The sequence below is a fragment of the Hylobates moloch genome, unplaced genomic scaffold, assembly GCF_009828535.3.
Source record: "Hylobates moloch isolate HMO894 unplaced genomic scaffold, HMol_V3 SCAFFOLD_4, whole genome shotgun sequence".
Lineage (NCBI taxonomy): Eukaryota > Metazoa > Chordata > Mammalia > Primates > Hylobatidae > Hylobates > Hylobates moloch.
Window position 1 is genome coordinate 146372504 of NW_026652279.1, and position 24044 is coordinate 146396547.

At 35.3% G+C, this 24044-nt stretch overlaps 1 protein-coding gene across 1 annotated transcript in view; it reads right to left on the bottom strand.

Annotated features, from left to right (window-relative positions):
• LOC131383372 (uncharacterized) overlaps positions 1-23805 on the bottom strand; it is a 147456-nt gene extending 123651 nt beyond the window's left edge. The window contains exon 1 of the mRNA XM_058438169.1: positions 23589-23805. Coding sequence (XP_058294152.1) covers positions 23589-23805 — 217 coding nt within the window. The remainder of the gene's footprint in view (positions 1-23588) is intronic.
• Positions 23806-24044: the final 239 nt, after the last annotated feature.

Here is a 24044-nt window from a genome sequence, read left to right on the forward strand (position 1 = left end):
CAACATTTTCCAAGTTTTTTCCATAAGACCTTTTTCCAAGGTATTAAGGTAAGTGATTCCAAATAAGCACTAACAGGAAGAGTTCATGAAATGTGAGAATATTTTTTTAAAACTATGCCCAATACAATATTTTTTGTCTCCTGAGTGAAAGAATATCTAGAAGGAAATAATACAAATTTTATTCAATCCATATAGAAATATAATTTAAATATGTGAAAACAGAATGGCATGTGGTTTTGTTTTTTTTTTTTTTGCTTATTTTTAATCTATCCATACCACAGTAGAATATTTCACTGTGATTTCTAATTCTGATTCTTAAAACTATCATTCCATAGGTTGTTACTCTGTTGTAACATTACTATCATTCTCTTTACTCACCAAACCCTTTGTATTACCTGATTAGCAAGATGCCGCAGGTTAAAATTCCCCAGTGACATATCGTGTATATGTCACTATTGATGTAGTGGTTATTGAACTATTATAAAGTATCATGCTATAAATTCTTAAAATCTATCCATCAAAAGAGATCATGATCCTGGATTGATCTGGATTATAGCTACTTCTATTACTCTATGCCAAGAGCACTATTTATATACATGATATGTCACTGAGGAATTTTAACCTGCCTTATCTTGCTAATCAGGTAATATAATCAGGCCAGCTCTATTACCTTAATTCATTTTGCTCTTATCAAAAATGACAGAACATAGGTTGACCTGGGAGCTTAATCTCCTATATGAGTTTGCTGAATAATACAGACTGCATAGGTTACATTTGGGTTATGTGCTTTCTGATTTCACTGTTATGGTACGATTAATCACTATATAGCTACATTTTACAACGTTGAAAATAATAAGAAACTGATATATGGATCCTGAAAAATGGCAGATAGGAGGCAGGACTGACTTGCATCTCCCACTCACATGGACAGAACTGTGTGTGGAGATTCACATTGTGAACTTTTGCTCTAAGAGCTACTGCAGGAACATACCAAGAAAATGGAAAGAATGCACAGACCCTTTGAAAGAAGTGGCTTGCTGCTGCAAACTGAGAAACAGACGAAACACAGTGAGTGCCCAAAGCGTGACGCGGGGAAAGCCTGCCTCCCAACACACATCCTCGCTGGGGAGCCTAAAAATCAGATCACAGGAGAAGGATTTAACCTTACCTAGAGGTGAAATGAATTTAGATAGCTGTGCAAAATATAAAAGTAGAAGAAACAGCAGGACGAGCCCAATAGGCACTCCCAGTCCCCATGGAAGCCCAAGGAACCCGTTTCTGACTTGATCTTGCAGGGGTCCTTGGGGAGGGCTGCCAGTGAAACTGGGGAAAAACCACAGGGAGCAGGAAACTTCCAGAGGAAATTTGTAATAATTTTGACTGAGTGTAATTTTTCCAGGGCAGAATCTGGGAGTAGGGAGTGAACAGGAAGTGCAGATGGGAGCACAGAAGCTGCAGTAGGGAGGGAGGAAGCCTGAGAGCCCTGCTTGCTTTCTCAGCAGGGAGGCTTGTGGCCTGGGGCAAGTTCCCATCCCTGCTCATCACCACCTTCCTGGATATAAACTGGGTGCTGTTGGGGAAGCACAGCAGGAGTGAGACTGGCCTTTCTGGCTGCATGGAAGCTGGGTGAGGCCTGTCACTGCCAGCTTTCCCCCACTTCCCTGGTGACCTGTATGATGCAGCAGAGGCAGCCATAATGCCCCTGGGAATATAACTTTATTAGCCTGAGAAACACACCCCCATCCTCCACAGTGTCCACAGCAAGCTCTGCCCAAGGAGAGTCTGAGCTCAGACACATCTAGCCCTGCCCCCAACTGATGGTCTTTCTCTACCTGCCTTGGTAGCCAAAGACAAAAGACATAGTCTCCTGGGAGCTCTATAGCCCTGCCCACTGCCTGAGAAGCCTGAGGACTTACCCAAGCAACCCTAGTGCAAGCTTGTATCCTCCCTATACTACTGCAACTGATCCTTTCTTGAAAGCACCAGCACCATCTCCTGGCTGGAGGCCAACCAATACAAACCATTATAGCAACTAATAAAAGAACAACCCTGTCCCAAGAAAGAAGAAAACAACAGCTAATTCCACTGCCTGTAACATCCTGGCTAACCAGAGGTCCTGAGTCTGTCCATGGAACAGTTTTACTGCTAGCACAGCCAGTAATTGAGAAAACCAGCACACTAAGCAAAATTACAAAGAAGGTCCCACACAGAGTCTGCTCCTCTGCTACCTCCACCAGAGCAGGTGCTGATGTCCATGGCTGAGAGACTTGAAGACAGATCATACCACAGGACTCTTTGTAGACACTCCCTAGTACCAGCCTGGCACCTGGTAGCTCCACTGGGTGGCTAGACCCAGAAGAGAAATAACAATTACTGCAGTTCAGTTCTCAGGAAGCCCTACCCCTAGGGGAAGAGGGAGAGCACCACATCAAGGGAGTGCCATGTGGGACAAAAGAATCTAAACAGCAGCCCCTGAGCCCCAGATCTTTCCTCTGACATAGTCTACCCAAATGAGAAGAAACCAGATAAACAATTCTGGTAATATGACACAGCTAGGTTCTTTAACACCCCCAAAAGATCACACTATCTCACCAGCAATGGATCCAAGCCAAGAAGAAATCTCTGAATTGCCAGAAAAAGAAGAACTAGCTAAGCTATGAGGATGCAAAGACATAAGAATGGCACAATGGACTTTGAGGACTCAGAGGGAAGAGTGGGAGGGGGGCAAGGGATAAAAGACTACACATTGGGTACAGTGTACACTGCTTGGATAACAGGTGCACCAAAATCTCAGAAATAATCGCTAAAGTACTTAACCAGGTAACTAAACACCATCTGTTACCCCCCAAAAATAGAAAAAAAGTATCTATATATAAATACACACACACACACACGCACACACACAAAGTCTAGAACATTGTACATCAAAATCTTAATAGTGTTTATTTTTGGATAGTAATAACAAATTACTTATAACAATTTTTCCTTTATCTGTACTGATTGATTTTCAAAAATATGCACGTATTACTTGTGTTATAAATAATATAATTATGAAATAAAAGCTTTAAAAATAAAATCAAAAACAATTTCAGTCTCACAAGGAAAAAGTATAAATATGAAAAACTTCGATAATAGATACGTAACATATTTTTTGCTTTCTATTTTACCTGTCATAAAAGGAAAATGTAGAAATGGATATTTGAGTAGAATTTCTATATAAATCATAAAAATTAGTTACATTTTGATAATCCACTTTCATAACTAGGTCAAAATATCACTGATTTCAAGTCCTGGCTCTTCATATAGCAGCAGAAGTTATCCCCTGGGAAAAAAGTCAATCTTGTTTCTCTTCTGGTAGAAATATATTCATAGCTATCTTTTGTATCTTAATTAGAAAGTAAACTACTTTCTATGGCCTATAAAATGTTTTATAATCCTCACTTTTTCTGTTGACACAAGCACTGTCTTCTACCAATAGCCTTGTCTTAGCAGGAATCATTCTATGTCTCTTTTGTAAGACTCCTCCTTCCACCTTTGACACCTGATCATCCTTGATATCTGCTCATATTTCTTCATCCCACCCTTGATGTATATGTCCTTGGCCTGCCTATCTCAAGAATCTTGTTGGGACAGTTTAGTAAGAATTGTCCTACCCTTGGATGTCCCCTCTTAGTAATTTTCCATCTACTGACCCCATTGCATTGCTCCCTGGCTTCAGATCCTCAGTGGTCTTTACTTTAGCTTAAATTTGAATTGAGCCCAATCCCTCAAAAGTTCTTCTTGCCAATTTTAAGAAGTGTCAGAATATTTTTTTTCTTTAACACCATACACCCATTTTCTGCCTATTTCATTCTTCTCGCTCCATATATTCTAGCTATGCTACTAGATGTAACTTTCTCTAACATACATCAGTGTTGTCATTTGAGATACGGTGAACATACTGATTCCTCTTGTGTTACTTTCTGACCCATTCTTCTGGTGACAAGGTTCTTCTTAAAATTGGCCTTTCACTTCAAAGTCTGTTAACTAGACTCATTTTCTGACAATCCTTTATAAGCTCCATCCCAAGCCTCCTCTCAATCCTACATATTGTTTTTATTTCTGTCTCTGATTTTTGTTTGCTTTGATCACAACATTAATAACAGCATTTTGCTAATGGGTCTTTTTCACTGTGGGTATCACTCACTGTGATATTCATAAAGTATATTCTCCAGTAGATAGCATATTTCAGATTACATAGCTAGTGATTAATAGATACTGTCAAGAAATCTAACAGGACTCAGATTTTATCCTGCTTGAAGCCTAACAAGTTAATACGCCCCAGTTTCATGGATGCTAGCATAAGACAGAGACTCTGGAGGTAGAGCAAAGGACATCATTGCAGCACAGCACAGCAAATATCATGCACCTCCTATTCTTATCAGTTCCCCTTATTCGCCAAGAACCACAGGGGAAAGATACATGGTAAGCCCAGATGGCATTCCCAGATGCACCCAGATTGTATATAGAGTGTACTCCATTGACAGAGAGAAATAATTATCTTTGAGAATGCAAGTCTTCTAGGTTGGACATTTTAACTATGCACTTGGCTAGTTTATTTTGAAGATACATTTTATTTTATTACACATACGAGGTTTTTGCTAGAAATGATATATTATTATAAAAATTTTTTAGAATCTGTGAAAATTTAAGTGAAGGAACAATCTGGTTTTCCCTCATGTTTTATCTAGAAAGACTTAAAACACACCAAGGCCAAATTGGAAACTAAGTCAAATGGTTAAGATACCATATTATAAATATGGAGATCTTAAATAGAAAATTAAATAACTTATTAAGGTACTAGTAATCAATGGGTATTTAAGACCTCTGAAATTATTAAGTATATGATTTTATAATCAAAAGCTTCTTGAAGAATAAAAGGACCTCCATCTTTAACGTTTTTCTGTCTCTTACATATGGGTATAATCCTGTCTGCTTTTACATTCATTATTGAGACTTCTTAATTTATTCAGTATGAACACACATTTTATTTAGTACCATAATATATTTTTAAAGTAATGTGTTTTTAGTTTAGGCATGTTAAAATATTATTGAGTATATTTTAAATAATGGTTTGTTATATGATTTTGAAATATTGACAGCAGTATAAAATTCATTTTTTAAGTATGTGTTCTATGGAAGAAAAAATACAGGATAAAAGCAATTTCACATTGTCAATTAAGTGCTTTTATTTCTTATTTATTCTAATAAAATAAATCTTATACTTCTGAAAAAGCAACTTTCTAAACACATTATCAAGGTAAAACATAAAATAGTTTAGTAAAGGATTCTTTTTCATTTTTCAGATTTGTTAAATATATAAAGTATATGATTAGAGTGTAAATTCTTTGTTATCATAATTTCATAAACACATGTCTAAAAATGCTTTACATCAATTTCTCATTATTCATAGAATTAAAATTGCAGCAATAATTACAAAGTAAAAACTAAACAAACAATAGCACCAATAACAATAAAGCAATATTCTCTCTTACTCTCATATCAGTCTGATGAACATTACCTGCAGATTTTGAATGAAAAAGCAATAGCTGGGAAACTATATGATTTGATGAAAAAAATATTTTTTAAAAGAGAGTAGCTCAGAATCAGTACTTTGTAGGTATAGTATACTCCATACCATCATCTTTCTATCAAAATTACATTCTAAATAGATGAGTCTGCAATGCTTGAAAAAGCTGTCAGTATTTTACTATCTGAGACATAAAATCTCATCAAGTTCTAAAGGAAGACAATATAATTTAGCTTCTTGCAATGTATCACCCCTATTATACAATATGCATTTAAAAAATACTGGACATCCACTGAAGAAGGATAACATAATGCATAGCTTTTTTAACTGTCAACAAACTCAATATGAGCCAGATGTTGGAAACAGCAGATAAAAATACTAAAATGTCTATTGTAAATATAGTCATGATCCTAAAGCAAAAGCTTGACCTAAAATGAACATTTGGAAAATCATGGCAGAGAAATAGAAACCAAATGTAAATTATAGAACTAAACACGTAAAATTTCACTGGATCAACATTAACACAAAGTAAAGATAGCACAAAATGTAGTCAGTGACATTGAAGAGATAGCAAGATCAGTAATTTACACTAAAGAACATAGACTTAAAAACAAATAAACAAAAAAGCAGGTTTTAAAAATAAATAGAATAAATAAGCAGACCAGTGCCCTATCGGATAAAAATTAATAGGTATATTGCTTGTATAATTGGAGTCTCTGAAAGAGATATAGATAATTAGGATTTCAGCCGGGCACAGTGGGTCATGCCTGTAATCCCAGCACTTTGGGAGGCCGAGGCAGGCATATCAGGAGGTCAGAAGATCGAGACCATCCTGGCTAACATGGTGAAACCCCGTCTTTACTAAAAATACAAAAAAAATTAATTTAGTCATCACATATATTTCTTCTAGTCAGAAAATTCAGTTATGTTAACAAATATATTAGGTGGCAAATGGTAAAATATTAGACCCAAAAAGGGAAAGATAAATTACTTAGAAAGATGTAAGAGATGACTGATTCTTGATTAAGAATAATGGAGGTCAGAGTAGACAGTAAAATAAATTTCAAAAAACCTGAAACTACCATCATAACTTTAAACAAAGAATTTCTGATAAAGTGAGAATATTCTTTAAAAATGGGTGTAATAAAGACTTTGTGATAACCACATGCTGAGAAAATATGCCACCAGTAGAACCGCATTATTAAAAATTGCTAAAGAAGCCTCTTTAGGTGAAAAGGAGCTGACACAAAATGGAAACTCAAATCTTCAGGATGGAATAAAGAAAAACATAACTGTAAATACAGTTAATAAGAACTTTCAAAATCATTACTTACACAGATTCCACTAAATGATAACAATTGCAAAAAAGGGTGGTGCTTGGTAAAAGGCATTTTAATATTGTAAGTTTAATTTTTCAGGAAGTGGCATAATAATAATCCTACTTTGATAAAGTATGCATATTATAATACATAGAACAACCACTGTAAAAATCAATGTTGTAGTAAAAAAGTAAATAATTGCATGTGAAGATTTTAACACGTACAGATAGTATACATTACTCCAAAAGAATGCTTTAGAAAATCATTTTCTCCTTTAAGTTAATGTATGTATAATGTCTCTCACATTATCTGCTTTTGAATAAATATGTAACTATGCAGAGAGATACTCTGCCCACCAAAGGAATGCCATTCATCAGTTAGCTGCTGAGGAGACTGTAAGAGATATACTATTTGACAAAGCATGTGGATTTTATGACATCATTGAATCCTACCATGCAGCCAGTATGGTAACTAATGACTTTGATAAAGTATTAAAGGAAAGAAAAAAAGAAGAGATTTGAATGAGTTGATTTTGGACTCATAGCAGTAAAACAAACTTAAAAAAAAATTCTTCAATTTGAGAAATAAAAATGATTAAAGTCAAATAAGAAATTCTTATTTTCATTTATTTCTACTTCATGTTTATTTTATTCCACTGGCAACTGGAAACCAACTTGAACTAGGTTCTTTGTTTAGTTACCAGTATCTGCAGTGTATATGTTTGTCTCTGAGATGTTCCGAATTTCTGAATTATTTAGTGTTAAATAATACACAAGTTATGAATTAGACTTTTCACTTGAATAAACAATTTTGTAAAAAAAAAATTAATGGAAAACTATAGCTCCGAAAGCTTGTTATAATTACAATTTTCTAAAATAGATGTTTTAGGCTTCTGGAATTTCCTAATATCACAAAACCAGTTAGCAGAATACAAACAGCTCAAATTCATGTCTTCTTTTCAAAATAAATGCTTCAAGGACATAAAAATGTTTGCATGTAGTTCAGAGGAATTTGGATGAAAATTTTATATATGACAAAACAAACTAAAAAATAATGAATTAACCATATAATTCACTAAAAAACATTCTAATGAACTTTATAAATAATTATTTCAATTCTTCACTGAGAATGTGCAAACAAAATCCTAGGAGTAAGAAAGTGAAGATAACAAGTAGTTCCATAATATATATATATATATCCATTCATAGATTTGAGAGTTTTACTTTTCTTAGGATATATAAACCATTTGGTATTTTATTTCATATGCTAGCAAAGTTTAAGTTTCTGGTTTTTATAAACTGGCTTATAAAAAGGCTCAGAAATTCCGTGGACATCAAATACCTTTTAAAACACTGTACTTTTAGGAACTGAGTGTAAACAAATCAAAACCATATGGCTATCATTTCCTCCAAATGAAATGCACATGTTGGAAACACAAAAGAAGGAGTCCTGAACAGAACTCCTGTCAATGTAGCCTCTAGGTTTCTACAGTCGATGTTGTTTTTTTCTGGTACTGAGAAAACATAGACCAACAGGGAGACCTGCTGCTATTCTTCCTAGATTGAAGGGCTACTTGCTGAAGATTTCAGGGAAATGGATGAAAATTTTTAGTAATTTCATTTCACCAAATTGCTTATCTTTATAGATTTTGCCTGTGTAAAACAAATGCTTCCAGCCATTTTCTTCTTTATAGTTAGAGTAGCTATAATCAGAACATGAAAAGAAATGTGTGGTGTGAGCATGATTTGGAGTGAGAAAGACATTTAGAATAGGACAGGCCCTCAATATTACTGGAAACAAAACTTTAATGAAAACCCTATTTAAAATTCTTCCTGTGGTATGTTTCACTCTGCAAAATGAATGTCCGTATACACATGCCCCTTAGTTTATTCCTTCCAAAATGAATGTTTATTTATTTTTGCTTTAGGTGCCTGTGCTTTTGAGGTCATATAAAAAAATCATTGCTCAGATCAGTGTCAATATATTTTTTTTGCTATGGTTTCTTCTAATAGTTTTGAAGTTTCAGGTCTTATGTTAAGTCTTTAATCCATTTTGAGTGCATTTTTAAATATGGTTGAGAGATAATTGCCCAATTTCATTCTTCTGCATGTGGACAGACAGTTGTCTCAACACCACTATTGAACAGATTGTATTTCTCCATTGCATGGTCTTGGCTCATTTTTTAAAGATCAATTGACTATATATATATGTGGATTTATTTCTAGGCTCTCTACTCTATTGCATTGGTCTATATGCCTTTTTTTATGCCAGTGCTATACTGTTTGATTAGCATAGTCTATAGAGTGTTTTGAATTCAGCTAGTAGGATGCCTCCAGCTTTGTTCTTTTTATTCAAGACTGCTATGTCTTTTGGGGCCTCTTGTGATACTACATGAATTGTAGGGTTTTTTTACTATTTCTATAAAATATGTTTTTAGAATTTTGATAGAAATTGCATTTGATCTTTAGATTGCTTTGGGTAATATGAACATTATAACAATACAAATTCTTCCAATCTGAGAACATGAGATAAATTCCCATTTGCTTCTGCCTTCAATTTCTTTCATCAACGTTTTATAGTCTTTAATGTACAGATCTTTCACATCATGGGTTCAATTTATTTATGAGTATTTTTATGCTGCTAATGAGACTTTTTCAATTTCTTTTTTCTATGGTTTATTGTTTCTGCACAGAACACTATTGATTTTTGTATGTTAATTTGTATCCTGAAACTGAATTTGTTTACTAGTTCCAAAATTTTTTTGATGGAGTCTTTAAGGTTTTCCACATGTAAGATCAGGACATATATAAACAGCGACAATTTAACCTTTTCCTTTCTAATTTGAGTAACTTTTATTTTTCTTGCACAACTACTCTGGCAAGTACCTCTAACACTTTGTTGAATAGAAGTGGTGAAAGTGAGGGGCATCCATGCCTTGGTCTTGATCTTGAAGAAAAGCTTTCAGCTTTCACCATTCAGTATTATGTTTAGCTGTGGGCTTGTTGTATTTGGCCTTTATTATGTTGAAGTACATTCCTCCTAACCTAATTTGTTGAGTAATTTTATCATAAAATGATGTTGGATTTTGTCAATGCCTTTTCTGCATCCATCGAGATGACTGTATCATTTTTACTTTTCATTCTTTTAATGTGGTGTATCACATTTACTGATTTGCATATGTTGAACTCCCTTTGCGTACTTGGAATAAATCCCACCTGATCATGTGTGTGACTCTTTTAATGTGCTGTTGAATTTGGTTAGGTAGTTTGTTAAGAATTTTTACATCCAAGTTCATCAGTAATACTAACCAGTCATTTTTTCTTGTAATGTCCTTGTTTGGCTTTGGTATCAGGGTAATGCTGGCCACATAAAATGAGTTTTCAAGTGTTCCGTTTTCTCCAATTTATTGCAAGAGTTTGAGAAGGATTGGTGTTAATTCTTTACAGGTTTGTTGGAATTCACCGTTGAAGGCATCAGGTCCTTGGCTTATTTTCTTGAGAATTTTTTGATTACCAATTCCATCTCTACTCATTCATTATTGGTCTGTTCAGATTTTCTATTTCCTCATGATTCAGTCTTGAGAGGCTTTATGTTTCTAGGAATTTATCCATTTATTTTAGGTTATCAAATGTATTGGAATACAAGTGTTTATAGTAGCTCATTTTATTCTTGGTGTTTATGCGGTATCAGTTGTAATATCTACCATAGCATCCCATTCTCAATTATAAGTATATTGTCTTTTATAATTGGGTTAGAATATATAGAAGAATAATCTAAATGTACAGTTAACTTTTTTGCTTTAATGCTTCCGGACATCCAGATTCAATCAATATTGGTGGTTCATTACTTTCCAAGGGTTCATAATGTGTTTTTATATTCATTATGTTATTTCTACCCACAACCCAGAAATGCCAATAATCAAATTTTAATAGTGTAAATTATAATATTGAGGTTCAGATTGATTAAATGATATATAAAAATTTACAGATAAAGTGAATAGCAAGAACTCAAATTCTGATATTCTGAATACAAGAAACATATTTCTTTTATGGCATCATCCTAAAAAACACACAAGGCAATTGGTAGAATAAAATACATTGCTAGCTGTTTGAATTTCATTAAAGTTGAGATTTTATTCGGTATTTCATTTGGTTTTTGAAGATATTTCATTTAAAAGCACTGAAAATATAGCCCATAAAACAGTGATTGTTTACCCCATTAAACAATCAAACCAAAAGTATTTTAAATAAACTTGAAGCAATAACAAATTCTGAAAGTAAAAAGTATAAACATTAAAAAACCTCCTACTCTCAATGACATTTAAATAACCTTGATTAATATATTGGCCTTTTTTTTCTCCTGAGTTTATGCTTTGCAAGACTTTTTATCTTCTTATTTCAGTGGATTCACTCACCGTACTTTGAAAAAATATTCATGGTTAATTATTATGAGTCAAAAATTGGGGACAGCAAAATAATTTTGCAAAACAATCACATTTTAAAATCAGCTTTTTGATAAATCACCTTCAAAATATGTAACATTTTTAATCTGATAAATTAGTTGTCTGTTTAAAGTTACATTAATTAGATCTAATTCTAAGCTTTTTAATTAATGTACTTATTGTTATTTATATTTTCAAACTGGTTTTGCTGAAATACTTTGTATCAGCAACCTCATATTTGAATACCTAATATATTCTAAGCTCTGTGTTACAGAATGGTGATGCAAATAAATGATTTTGCACACATACAAATAATAAGATATAGTGCTTTTGGCAGGACTTAAAATAGGAATAAATAGAAACCACAAAACACTATTGCATGGTAAGAAACAAATAAGTAGACAGATGCAATGTGACCTAAGAGTTTAGAGAAGAGACAACTGTCTACTAGGGTAGCAACAGAGGTTTTATGGAGATGCTAGGGCTTAATACAAATCTTGGTTGAAAAAAAATCTCCATAATTGGAAAAAATAAGAGCTACTTTTCCAGAGAGGAAAAAAAAAATATGTATGCAACCAAAAGTAAAGAGTAGAGTGAACATGGAATATCTGGACAAGGGTGGCCCAATAATGCATGTGGGTTTAAAAGAAGATGTTGCACAACAATAATTGAGGAATAATTTGGCACATAACGAGGACTTTTGGTAGAACAATTCATACAGGATTGTCTAGAGAATATATGGCCTTAAAATATTTCAAGAAGAGTAATACTGCTGCATTACTGAAAAGCGGTATTTTAAAAAATTAATGAAGCACGGACATGCTATAGTGTGGATTTTTGTCTCCCAAAACTCATGTTGAAATTTTATCCCCAATGTTGGATGTGGAGCCTGACGGGAGGTGTTTTGTCCATGGAGGCAAATTCCTCATGAACGTCTTGGTACACTCCTTGCTGTAGTGAGTGGGTCCTTGCTCTATTAGTACCCCGGAGAGCTGGTTGTTTAAAAAAGCATGGAACCTCCTGCCTCTCTCTCTTGCTAGCTCTCTTGCCCATAGGGTTTCTGCATATGCTGGCTCCCTTATGCCTTTTGCCATGAGTGGAAGCAGTGTGAGGCCCTCATCAAAACCACATGTGGATATCATGCATCTTGTACAGCCTGCAAAAACATGAGATACTTTTTCCTATAAATTACCTGACTCAGGTATTCTTTTATAGCAACACAAATTGTCTAAGATAGGAATTGTAGAAGAGAAAGTATGGTGGAAAAACTAGATACTGAGAATCTTTCCTGTAGGAAAGCAGCTAACAAAATTAAAAAAAAAAAAAAACTTGATATGAGCTGTTGAGTAGAGCTGATAGTGAACAATAACAGAAAGAGAACATATAGAAAAAGGGAAGAAAAATTGACAGTGATTGTTAGAATGCTATTAGCCGGAGGCTTTGGGAGACATATCATTAGATTTAATCATTGGACAAGCAGTGATACAATTGTCGGAATTATGATAAAGCAGACTTTGTCTTCTTTGTCCCTTCTTTAAACTGCCAGAGAACACTTTGAATTCAAATTGACAACACTTTAAGGCACAAGTGGAACTTTTCAACAAGCATTTTGAGTGACACAGGAGAGTAGGAGATGCTGAGTTAGAGCCACTCATGAGTAAATTCCTCTAGAAGTGAATGTTTACATTGTGAGATAAGCTTGCCATTTATAATAGAAATGGAAATGTTATGGCTTTTGAGCAGTGAAACAATAGGGCCAGCAAAGTAAAAGGAGAATGGGAAAGGCATGGTAGGAATTATGAGGCAGCCTTTGGGGTCAAGTTGTCTGGGTTCCAATTTTAACTCCACCACCTCTTAGAATACAGCCTTGTACAAGTTACTCAACTTCTTTGTGTGAGTTTTCTCATCCCTAAACTGAGGATAATATTAGTTAAGTATTTCATGAAGTTGAGATTAAGCTTAGCTGCTTTAATACTCACAAAGCACTCATAACAATGCCAGGCTCATGAAAAAGACTCATGAAATCTTCTTTACACACACCAAAAAAACTGATGTGAATTTCAAAAGGAAAAGAGGTATTCAATACCATTGGCAGTGAGGAAAAACTATTCTTTCAAAAAAATTTTTAATAAGTAAAACATCAGACACTTTTGTCTTAATTTTTGAAAAAGAAGCATGAAGAAACAACATAACTGGCAATGATGATGGGTAGATAGGAGCTTATAGTAATTTTAATAATATTTTAATTAAATTTAACATTAAATTGACTTTAAATTTAATATAGATTTTAATAATAATTTTAATAAGGAAGCATATTTACAAAGATCTTTAGATATGTATTTTTATAACATGTCTTTTTCAGTTCTTTTAAAATAGCTTTCAGTAATTGTTCATTTAGTTTGGTGCTTAGAGAAGTGGTACTATAAAATCCCTAAATTATATGATTTTAGCTTAAAAGACCTACTAATAAGACTAGATATATATTGACTGGGTAAATACACCTGACATTAATATCAAAGCAATACACATTTCTTGCATGAACACCATGAAAGAGACATTGCACAATTTCTATGAAAAGATAGAGAATTTTGTATTCAATCACTGACAAGAATGTCTATTTCTTTAGGGGTCACAAAATAAACCTTGTGCATGGTAAATAACAATAACTCGTTTAGTTGAGAGCTTGGCAGTAATGAAGCATCTTAAACATATATACAATTCATAAGAAGTAGTTAAGGAATGGAAAAGAAGGAAACACTTCATGTTTTGAAGTGTACTCCATATAATTTTGACGGAACAAATGAGTCTTAGTTTGACCTCAGACACGGGCCTGAGTCTGATCAGACACAGAAAAGAAATAGGGATTGTTCAGGAGATAATATGACATAAAGATGATTAAAAACCATGGATTTCACAGAGGAGTGCTTTGCCAAAATTATCTTATCATATATATACATATATATGACATATGTTTGAGATATATATATATAAATGAGATGTACATAAATTAGATTTATATATATAAAACTTCACACTTTGACATTAGCCCTTTACTCTCTCCCTAACAAAGACATTTCATAATGTCTTTCATTAGTCTACAATTATTATTAAATAAAAATCAAGTACACATTTAGAAATAAGTAACAGACATTTATTTGTCAGCAAAATATCAAATAGCTAAAACAATTTTCAACATATTGAGTATTTAAACCTAATCACTGTAAAATGTCCACTTCACATGACCCTGAGAAAGGTTAGCTTTTGTCACTTTATGCTGGAGATGTTCATAATGTCAATAATAATGGTCTACTCTTGATGCATAGAGAACTAAGATTAGTTGCTTCTGAATTTTGCACTTGCTATAATCTAGCACTGAAAACATGTTTCTATTGTAATTTAAATTTAATGGAATATAAACTCATTAAATACTGTCAAAGTCTCATTATTTGGCTTGTTGCAGAAAAGGCTGATGATTACCACTGAACATATTTGTATATTTTAATTGCTATTTATCTCAAAACTTTCAACTGTGTATAAAAACAAAGGAAAGCAATTAAAATATCAGCAGAGGTTGGCAGAGCAGAGTAGATAGCTATTGTCAGCAATAAACTATCAACACAGTCAGTAATAGGAAAATATACCATGGTCCAGTAATCATGTGAGAAGAAAGAATGTGTAGTCATTTTTCTCATAAATTAATGCCTCCAAGAAATTTCCATAGTGTTCTAAGTTTATTAGTATGCAACATACAAACTCATGTGTGTATGAGTATATGGGGTGTGTACATATGTGCACATACAGACACATATATATCTTAATATTTGCTGCTTCTTATTTTTCAGCAGCTCATTTGAGACAATCACTTTTTAGAGAGAAATTTGAACAAATCACAGAAGAAACTGATAATCTCCTTCCCTCTTTGACCAACCTTTCAAAGACGCTAAGTCTGTAAAGTAGCAAATGGCAGTAATTGGAAGTCTACCTCCAGGATAAAACTACCTCTTGCTTGATTTTGGAATCACATCTATTTATTTACTTATTATTAATTTATGAACCTATATTATCAAAACTAATATTTCAGAGTAATTAACTTGGGCTGTTGAAGCTGTATTTATTATTTCATTTATTCTATGTAGATTTCTTCTACACATAAACATCCCACTCACAGACATCAAACATAGCAAATCAGTTTTAACTTATCAAAAATAAATTATGTGCATATCATAACTGTAATCTAGTTAATTTCAGGTTTTACATGATGTATAATAATAGATCCCAGGATTTGTGACATCAGGGAACAGTAACATTGAATTTTAATTATGAAGGAAGTCAATAGAATGGCCAAGAAGGGACACAGAAATATATTTAATATATATATAATATATATAGTAGACATATATCTATAATAGATACATGCATATATAGTATTCTACTATATATACATAGTAGAGATAGATATATAGTAGATATACATGGTAGAGATATATATGGTAGCTATATAGGTAGTCTCTAAAATCATTACCTTTGTTAAGGAAAATGGAGATGGCTTTATTATACATACTTTTGTCTGTTTTATTTATTGCCTTATTTTCTTTTAAATGCTATGCTCCTCTCCTTTGCGCTATCTTCATTTTTATGTGCTTAATTTGCATTAATTTTTGTTTTATTTTACTTATAGGTATAGTAGTCTGTTCTCACACTGCTATAAAGAACTACCTGAGACTGGGTAATTTTTTTAAAAAAAGGAAATTTAATTAACTCACAGTTCTGCAGGCTATACAGGAAGCATGGCTGGAGAGACCTCAGGAAACTTACAAGCATGATGGAAGGAAAAGAGGAAGTAGGCACATCTTCACAATGATGAGGCAGGAGAGAGAGGAGAGCAAAGGAGGAAGTGCTACAGACTTTCAAACAACCAGGTCTCATGAGAGCTCACCTCACTATCATGAGAACAACTGCAGAAAACCACCCCCATGATCCAATAACCTCCCACAGGGTACTGCCCACAACGTTGAGGATTATAATTTAATGAGAGATTTGGCTGGGAACACAGAGTCAAACAATATCATTCTGCCCCAGGCCCCTCCCAGATCTCACGTACTTCTCACAGTTTACAACATAATCATGCCTTCACAACAGTCTGCCAAGTCTTAGTTCATTTCAGTGTAACTCAAAAGTCACAAGTCCAATCTCATTTGAGACAAGGCAACTCCCTTCCATCCATGAGCTTGTAAATAAAAAACAAGTTAGTTACTTCCAAAATACAATGGGCTTAAAGGCATTGGGTAAATATTCTTATTCCAAACGGGAGAAATCAGCCAAAACAAAGGGGTACAGGCCCTATATAAGTATAAAACACAGCAGGGCAGTCCTTAAATCTTAAAGCTCCAAAATAATCTCCTTTGACTTGATGTCTTATATTGGGTCCACACTGATGAAAAAGGTGGGCTCCCAAGGCCTTGGGCAGCTGCTTCCCTGTGGCTCTGCAGGGTACAGCATCTGAGGCTGCTTTCACAAGCTGGCATTAAGTGCCTGCAGCTTGTCCTGGCACATAGTGCAAGCTGTTGGTGGATCTACCATTCTGGGGTCTGAAGGATAGTGGCCCCCTTCTCACAGCTCCACTAGGCAGTGCCCCAGTGGGAACTCTGTGTGGGGTCTTCAATCCCACATCTTCACTCCACACTGCCCTAGTAGAGGTTCTCCATGAGGGCTCTGCTTCTGCAGCAGACTTCTCCCTAAACATCCAGTTGTTTCCATACACCCTCTGAAATCTAGGCAGAGGCTCCCAAACCTCAATTCTTGCCTTCTGTGCACCCTCAGGCCCAACACCACATGGAAGACACTAAGACTTGGGACTTGCACCCTCTGAAGCAATGGCCCAAGCTGTACCTTGGTCCCTTTTTGCCATTGCTGGAGCTGGGGTGGCTGGGAAGCAGGGCATTGTGTCCCAAGGCTGCACAGAGCAGCGAGGCCCTGGGCCTAGTGCATGAAACCATTTTCCCTTCTAGGCCTCCAGTCCTATATGGGTGGGACTGCTGGAAAAGTCTCTGAAATGCCCTGGAAACATTTTCCCCATTGTCTTGGCAATTAACATTTGGACCCTCTTTACTCATGTAAATCTCTGCAGGTGGCTTGAATTTCTCCCCAGAAAATGGGCTTTTCTTTTCTACTACATGATCGGGCTACAAGTTTTCCAAACTTTTAGACTGTACTTCCCTTTTAAATATAAGTTCCAACTTCAGATCTTCTCTTTGTGAATGCATATAAGAACATGCTGTTAGACGCAGCCAGCTTACTTCTTGAACACTTGGCTGTTTAGACATTTTTTCCAACAGATACCCTAAATCATCTCTCTCAAGTTAAAAAATTCCACAGATGTTTAGAGCAGTGACACTATGTCATTAGTCTCTTTGCTAAAGTATAGCAAGAGTGGCGTTTACTCCAGTTCCCATTAAATTCTTAATCTCCATCTGGGACCTCATCAGCTTGGCCATCTCTGTCCATATCACTATTAACATTTTGGTCAAAACCATTCAACAAGTTTCTAGGAAGTTCCAAACCTTCCCTCATCATCCTGTCTTTTTCTGAGTCCCCCGAGAACTACTCCCATTACTCAGTTCCAAAGCTGCTTCCACATTTTCAGCTATCTTTAAAGCAATGCACCACTTCTCTGGTAGGAATTTTCTGTATTAATCCTTTCTCATACCACTATAAAGAACTACTCTTAGACTCAGCAATTTATAAAGAGGATAGGTTTAATTTGACTCACAGTTCTGCAGGCTGTACAGGAAGCATGGCTGTGGAGGCTTCAGGAAACTTATAATTACGGTGGAAAGTGAAGGGGAAGCAGGGACATCTTCACAATGGCAAAGCAGGAGAGAGAGAGAGAGAGAGAGAAAGTCCCACAAATTTCCAAACAACTAGATCTCATGAGAACTCACTCACTATCTTGAGTACAACAAGGGGGAAACTGGCCCCATGATCCAAACACCTCCCACCAGGTCTCTTCCCAATATTGAGGATTACAATTCAACATGTGATTTAGTTGGAGCCAAACGAATTCAGCAGGATAGGTATTTTTCCTTTCACATGTATTTAATTTAAATGTTATTCCAATTTATGTGTTTTGTTGTACTAATACTATGTTTAAAGGTTCAATATTTTTCTTCATTGACAAAAAAAATCAAACCCTTGTTGTTTCCATTAGTTTGAACATATCTACTTACAAAAATAAGCAAAGCATTATATTTTCCTCATATTTCTCATTTTACCTTGAGTCGATGGATACTTTTTTTTAATGGAATGGCTCTGTCCCACGTTTGGTTGCTTGGAAAACACTGGGTTTTGGAATAAATTCCTCTGTATCATTCAGTTAATGCTTCATAAACATATTTATGTTGGCTAAATGTTTGATTAACTGATGTAAACTGTATGGCTACATAACTGAATAGTTAACTCTACGATTTTAAAGCTGGAGAAATCTTAAAATGAGGGCTTATCTAAGAATATTTCTTTTTGATCAGTGATTGGTCTGACATTGGAATGGTATGGCAGTACCCCTCTTCCCAATATTTCTACTGCCAAATCTTTAGAGTACTGTTTATCGTTTTTCCTTCAGGCTTAAAGCAGGTCTTCAAAACACATGTTATCCAGGCATACTGCATTATTTGGCCCAGGAATCTGGGTCTTTGTAAAATAAAACTAAGTTACAATTAAAACTGAAAATACAAGTAAATGGACATTACAGTTTTGCCACTCTAGCCACCTGGCCAAAAACCTAGCTATTGAATTGTTTATAATTCATATTCCAAAGTATTTCTAGGTGCCTGTATACTGACAGAACAGGCTCTCCATGAAGAGTGTGTCTCAATCCAAAACTATTAACTTTTTTTTTTTTTTTTTGACAGAGTCTTCCTCTGTCACCAGGTTGGAGTGCAGTGGCATAATCTCAGCTTACTGCAATCTCCACCTCCCAGGTTCAATCGATTCTCCTCAGCCTCCTGAGTAGCTAGGATTACAGACATGCACCACCATGCCCCACTAATTTTCTTTTTTTTTGTATTTTTAGTAGAGATGGGGTTTTGCCATGTTAGCCAGGCTGGTTTAGAACTTCTAGCCTTAAGTGATCTACCCACCTTGGCCTTTAAAAATGCTGGGATTACGGACATGAGCCACTGTGCCCGGCCATGAGCTATGAGCCTGGCCTAACTCTTTAACATTTCATCAGTAACGACAGGGTTTCCAGGAATTAGTGCCATGATTATTGACAGATGTTTTTGAGACTTAAGCATATTATACCCAACGAAGTGCACTGCCGTTGAAATGTGGTATTGCATCTTGGTGATTAGTTTCTACAGTGTGGATTTTCATTCTTGATTTTCCATCTCTATCGCAACTGCTTTAAGTTGGATTATTTACTTGCCTTCTCCATTTTCATTTTGTCTGTTATTTAAAAGACGTGTAATTTGGGAAAATTACATCCTCTCCCATGGATATAATTTTTATGTTTATAGATTACCTACCTACTCACATAATCTCATATGCCTATTAACATTAAAAAACAAGTTGCATTATTCTCTGATTAAAAGACAAATTTATTGCTTTGAAAATACAGGGATTACATTCTCACTCTCTCATCGAGTAGACCTATACAAAAGAAGAAATATTGAAAAGTAACATCTTGCTAGGGTTTTCCTCTTCCACATTTTTCTTTTAACAAGTTATCCTTTCCTCGAATTTAATGGAGACAGCAAACACACATGATCACTCACTCAAACATACACCCATAGGATATTTACTTAATACCATTGGCGTTATGGTTATGCATATGACAAACGATCAGAAGCTTTTCTTTTATATCATACTTACAAATATGGAAAACTCCATTCTCTAGGAGTAATATATAGATCTATTGTTAAGAATTTCAAAAGACTTTCATCTTATGCTACACACACTTCCAAATTTTTCCCTCAACCCTAATGGGGCTAGAGAAGAGAAGTTGATCTATTCTATTTTTCTGACTGGCATAGAAGGTAACAAAGGCAATTAAGAACTGGTGATCAAGTCAATCTCTAATGGATGCCTGCATTGAGCTTTCTATGGATTCTAAGAAAATCTTAATATTTTGGAAAAATAATCATCATAAGTCAAACCACCTGAAGTCTGGGACTATCCGTTTATCCAAAAATATGTTGCAATAAAACACCAGAGACCATATGATTTTGTAGAAAAAAAGTCATTTGCAGTCTCTCAACACCAAAAGGAAAATGGGTTATTTACTAAGTGGTTTCGCTATCAATCTACAGCTTCTTTTTAAACTATACAACAAAATAGGTTCCACATGTATTGAGAAAAACAATTCATAAAATACATCTGCATACCAATAAAATTTGCACTGCATCTGATTATAGTATTTTAAAGGGCTTTCTAAATGTTATAATAACATAAGAAAGGGCAAATATAATTGATGTATAAAGCATAATATTTATATAAAAATAGACATTTAAAATACATTGAGAATATGTGAGAACAATTTTGGTAATACATTTTGTTAAAATGAAAAAATAATGGAAATAGAGACTTTTCAAGTGTATTAAGTAACATTAAAATTTCAAAAGTTAATTAGTGAGATATAGAAGCAGACAGTATATGATTAAACTAGTGCAAATGACCAGCTTTACAAATAAAAATATAAACATGCTAATAAATAAGCATGTATTAATAAAGGCCAGTCAACTGAACTATGAAGTATCAATTTCCATCTGTCTTCTAATTTACATACTATTATGACACTCATTTTTTAAGAAGCCATTTGGAAATACATGTTATGATCCTGTAAGCTATTTATATATTTTGAGTATATGAGAAGGAAAAAATTACTAATGCAGCCAATTTTTAAAGTGACTTAATCACTGTCATATTTATAACAAAAATGCTTTTATAGAAGCAAAATATCTAATAGGAAAATGTTTAACATCATTTCAAAAATTTCAAAAGTATATTGGACCATATTAACTATATAAAATAATATTAAGTAGAAAAATAAAAAATAATGCAACAACTAAACTCTCTATTCATCTTGACTGAACATACACACACAAGAGAACAGGAAAACATTATATGTGGGTGGATAGGTTCTGCTTGGGCAGTTCTAGAAGCAAATATGTAGTGCCCTGCGACTTCTGGATGGACAATAGACTTAGCAAAGCTAATAATATATATACTTAACATTATGTGACAACATTTTTGGCAGCACAATTACAGTTTGTAATCAGTAAAAATCTTACAGTTTTATCATTAATTTCTTATGATTTCTAGGAGCCAAGGCACATATAGTAACTACAAGGATATCTTACCATCTAGATAGAGCACACCATGTTTTGTTGATAGAGCTCTAAACGTCTTGTTAAAACAATTGGAACATTTTAAACCTGGGTAGTATATTAGAATCACCTGGAAGCTTTTGAAAATGAAGTCTGTCTGGCCTCACCTGAAACCAATTAATTAATAACATTTAGAAGTAAGGCCAGGGCACAGAATGTCCCTGGGTGATTCTAATTTTCAATTAGGCTTAAAAGAAACTAACACTGAGTTATATATAATCTTTGCTTAGACCCCTGAACTCTTAGACCTTAATGTGATATAGTTGGAACACAGACTCTAAAACTAACATGTCAAGTCAACCCTTAGGCTCCATTTCTTCTAATCCAAAGCATCTTTAAGCCCCCAAGAGAAGGAGTAAAGATGGATACAGGGAGATATAAGGCTGTAGAGATGAAAAATTACCTCTCCAGCAGTGCCCAAGACAGCTGGCGTCCAGATTGAAGCTGATCACATGGCAGGATAGCAGCAAAAAAAGAGGAGGGCTAAGGAAGCTTACAATTACGTGAATCTTGGACAGGTTTTCCTGTTATTCTGCACTCTGCAATCCTTCAGTCTTCTACTGTTTTACATACTAATAGCCCAAGATAAAAGTGTATCAGAAATCATGTGTTTCCACTAAATTTCTTTGAATTTCTGGCTAACCAGCTCAAGCCGTGGCTGAAAAATAGACTGATTACTTGTAAAAAAAAACTAAACCTGAGTTTCAGTTCAAAGGAACAGGGCTTTTCTAAGGTAAATCATACCTGCATAAACCTACATAGTTGAGTGACTTTCTGCTTCAATGAAGAGAAAAATATCTAAAATACACATGTATTTTATGAAGGAATAATAGAAACTGTATGCCTTTGAATCCCTGGGGTAGAAGTCTTGTAATTTAGCCCCAATTTTCCCCGCTAAACTACCCATAATGCTTGCTAAGATCGGAGTCTCAGGCACTTTTAGCAACACTGTTATATTTGAGGTGTTTGTATATAATTGAGATTATTGATAAAATATTGTGTGGGGGGCCTATTTTTCCCATAGTAGAAAAAAAATCACTAAACATCTTAGAATATACTTAATTTGATACAAAGCAAGGGATCTAATTTTTCTCAATGTTTACTTCCTTTAAAGCAACTACTTCATTTAGAACAACTTCCTTTGAGCAGTATATGTAAATAAATATATATGTCAGATTCTATCTGAGGTCCGAGAGGAGTCAGTGGGCGAGTGGCAGGTAGCTGGAAAAGCACTGGAGGAATCGTAGAGTCTCCAGCCACGTCTGGCTCTCTGCAGATGCTGAATGTATGTGCCAAGGCAAGCAGCAGCTGCTGCTGGAAGGAGAGCAGTGCAGATCCAACAGTTGGAAACATGGGTCACCTCAGCATAGGTGTGGGCCCAGTCCACAATGCAGTTGAAGCATATTAACCAATGGTCTATATGACAGAGCAGGCACAGGTACTAACAGAGGTAGATCACATCCCTCAGGCAAAATACAGGCTAACTTTCCATTCCTGGATAACAAGTCAACTGCCAAGGGCTTTGCCCTCAGTGATGGTACCACCCCTTCTCAGCTCCCCATGGTTCCTTTGAGTCCTGTATCTGTGCCAAAGTCATGGGGGAGCTCATACTAGGCCACACAGAAAGTATATATGTCCCCCGGAGGAGGGTTTCTTCTCTGGTCATTCCCCTATGAGCAGTCAACCGCGGGGGCCATGTATTTAATACCCAAGGAGTGACATGCAAGCCATACTGTAGGCCCTCCCCCCAGGGAGCTACAGTGGCCAACCACCAACAGTGGGGTCTCAGAGGATTCATGGCCACAGCCAGGTTTTCTGTTCCCCTATCTTCAGGGGCATTGGTGCAGGCAACAACAGGTTACTGTCAGTCTCCATACCTGGTTGGAAAAGGTCATCCTTGGTGTGTATCTGCAACTGAATGGGGGTGATAGCCCAGTGTAACAAAGCATCCACTGGGGCCTCATCACCTTTTCGTGGCCATTCATTCAAGGTTTGGAGCACCAGGTCCAGCCTGGAATTCCAGCCCCACAAAGACTGGGGCGTGATATGCAAGCATAATCCATTCTTCAAGAGCCCATTATATTGTTCAATCATACCTGCAGCTTGCAGGCTATATGGCACATGGAATCCCCACTTTATGTCCATCTATTTTGCCCATTGTTGTACCTGTTGTCCAGTGAAATATGTTTCCCTATCACTCTCAATGGCTAAAGGGTGACCATATAGGGTACATAAGTGTGGAGGGCCTGGATGGTGTGCTGTTGGTAGGCCACCATGCATGGGTAGGTGAACAACGCCATGTCCACAGCTGTTAGCGCATGCATATACCCTTG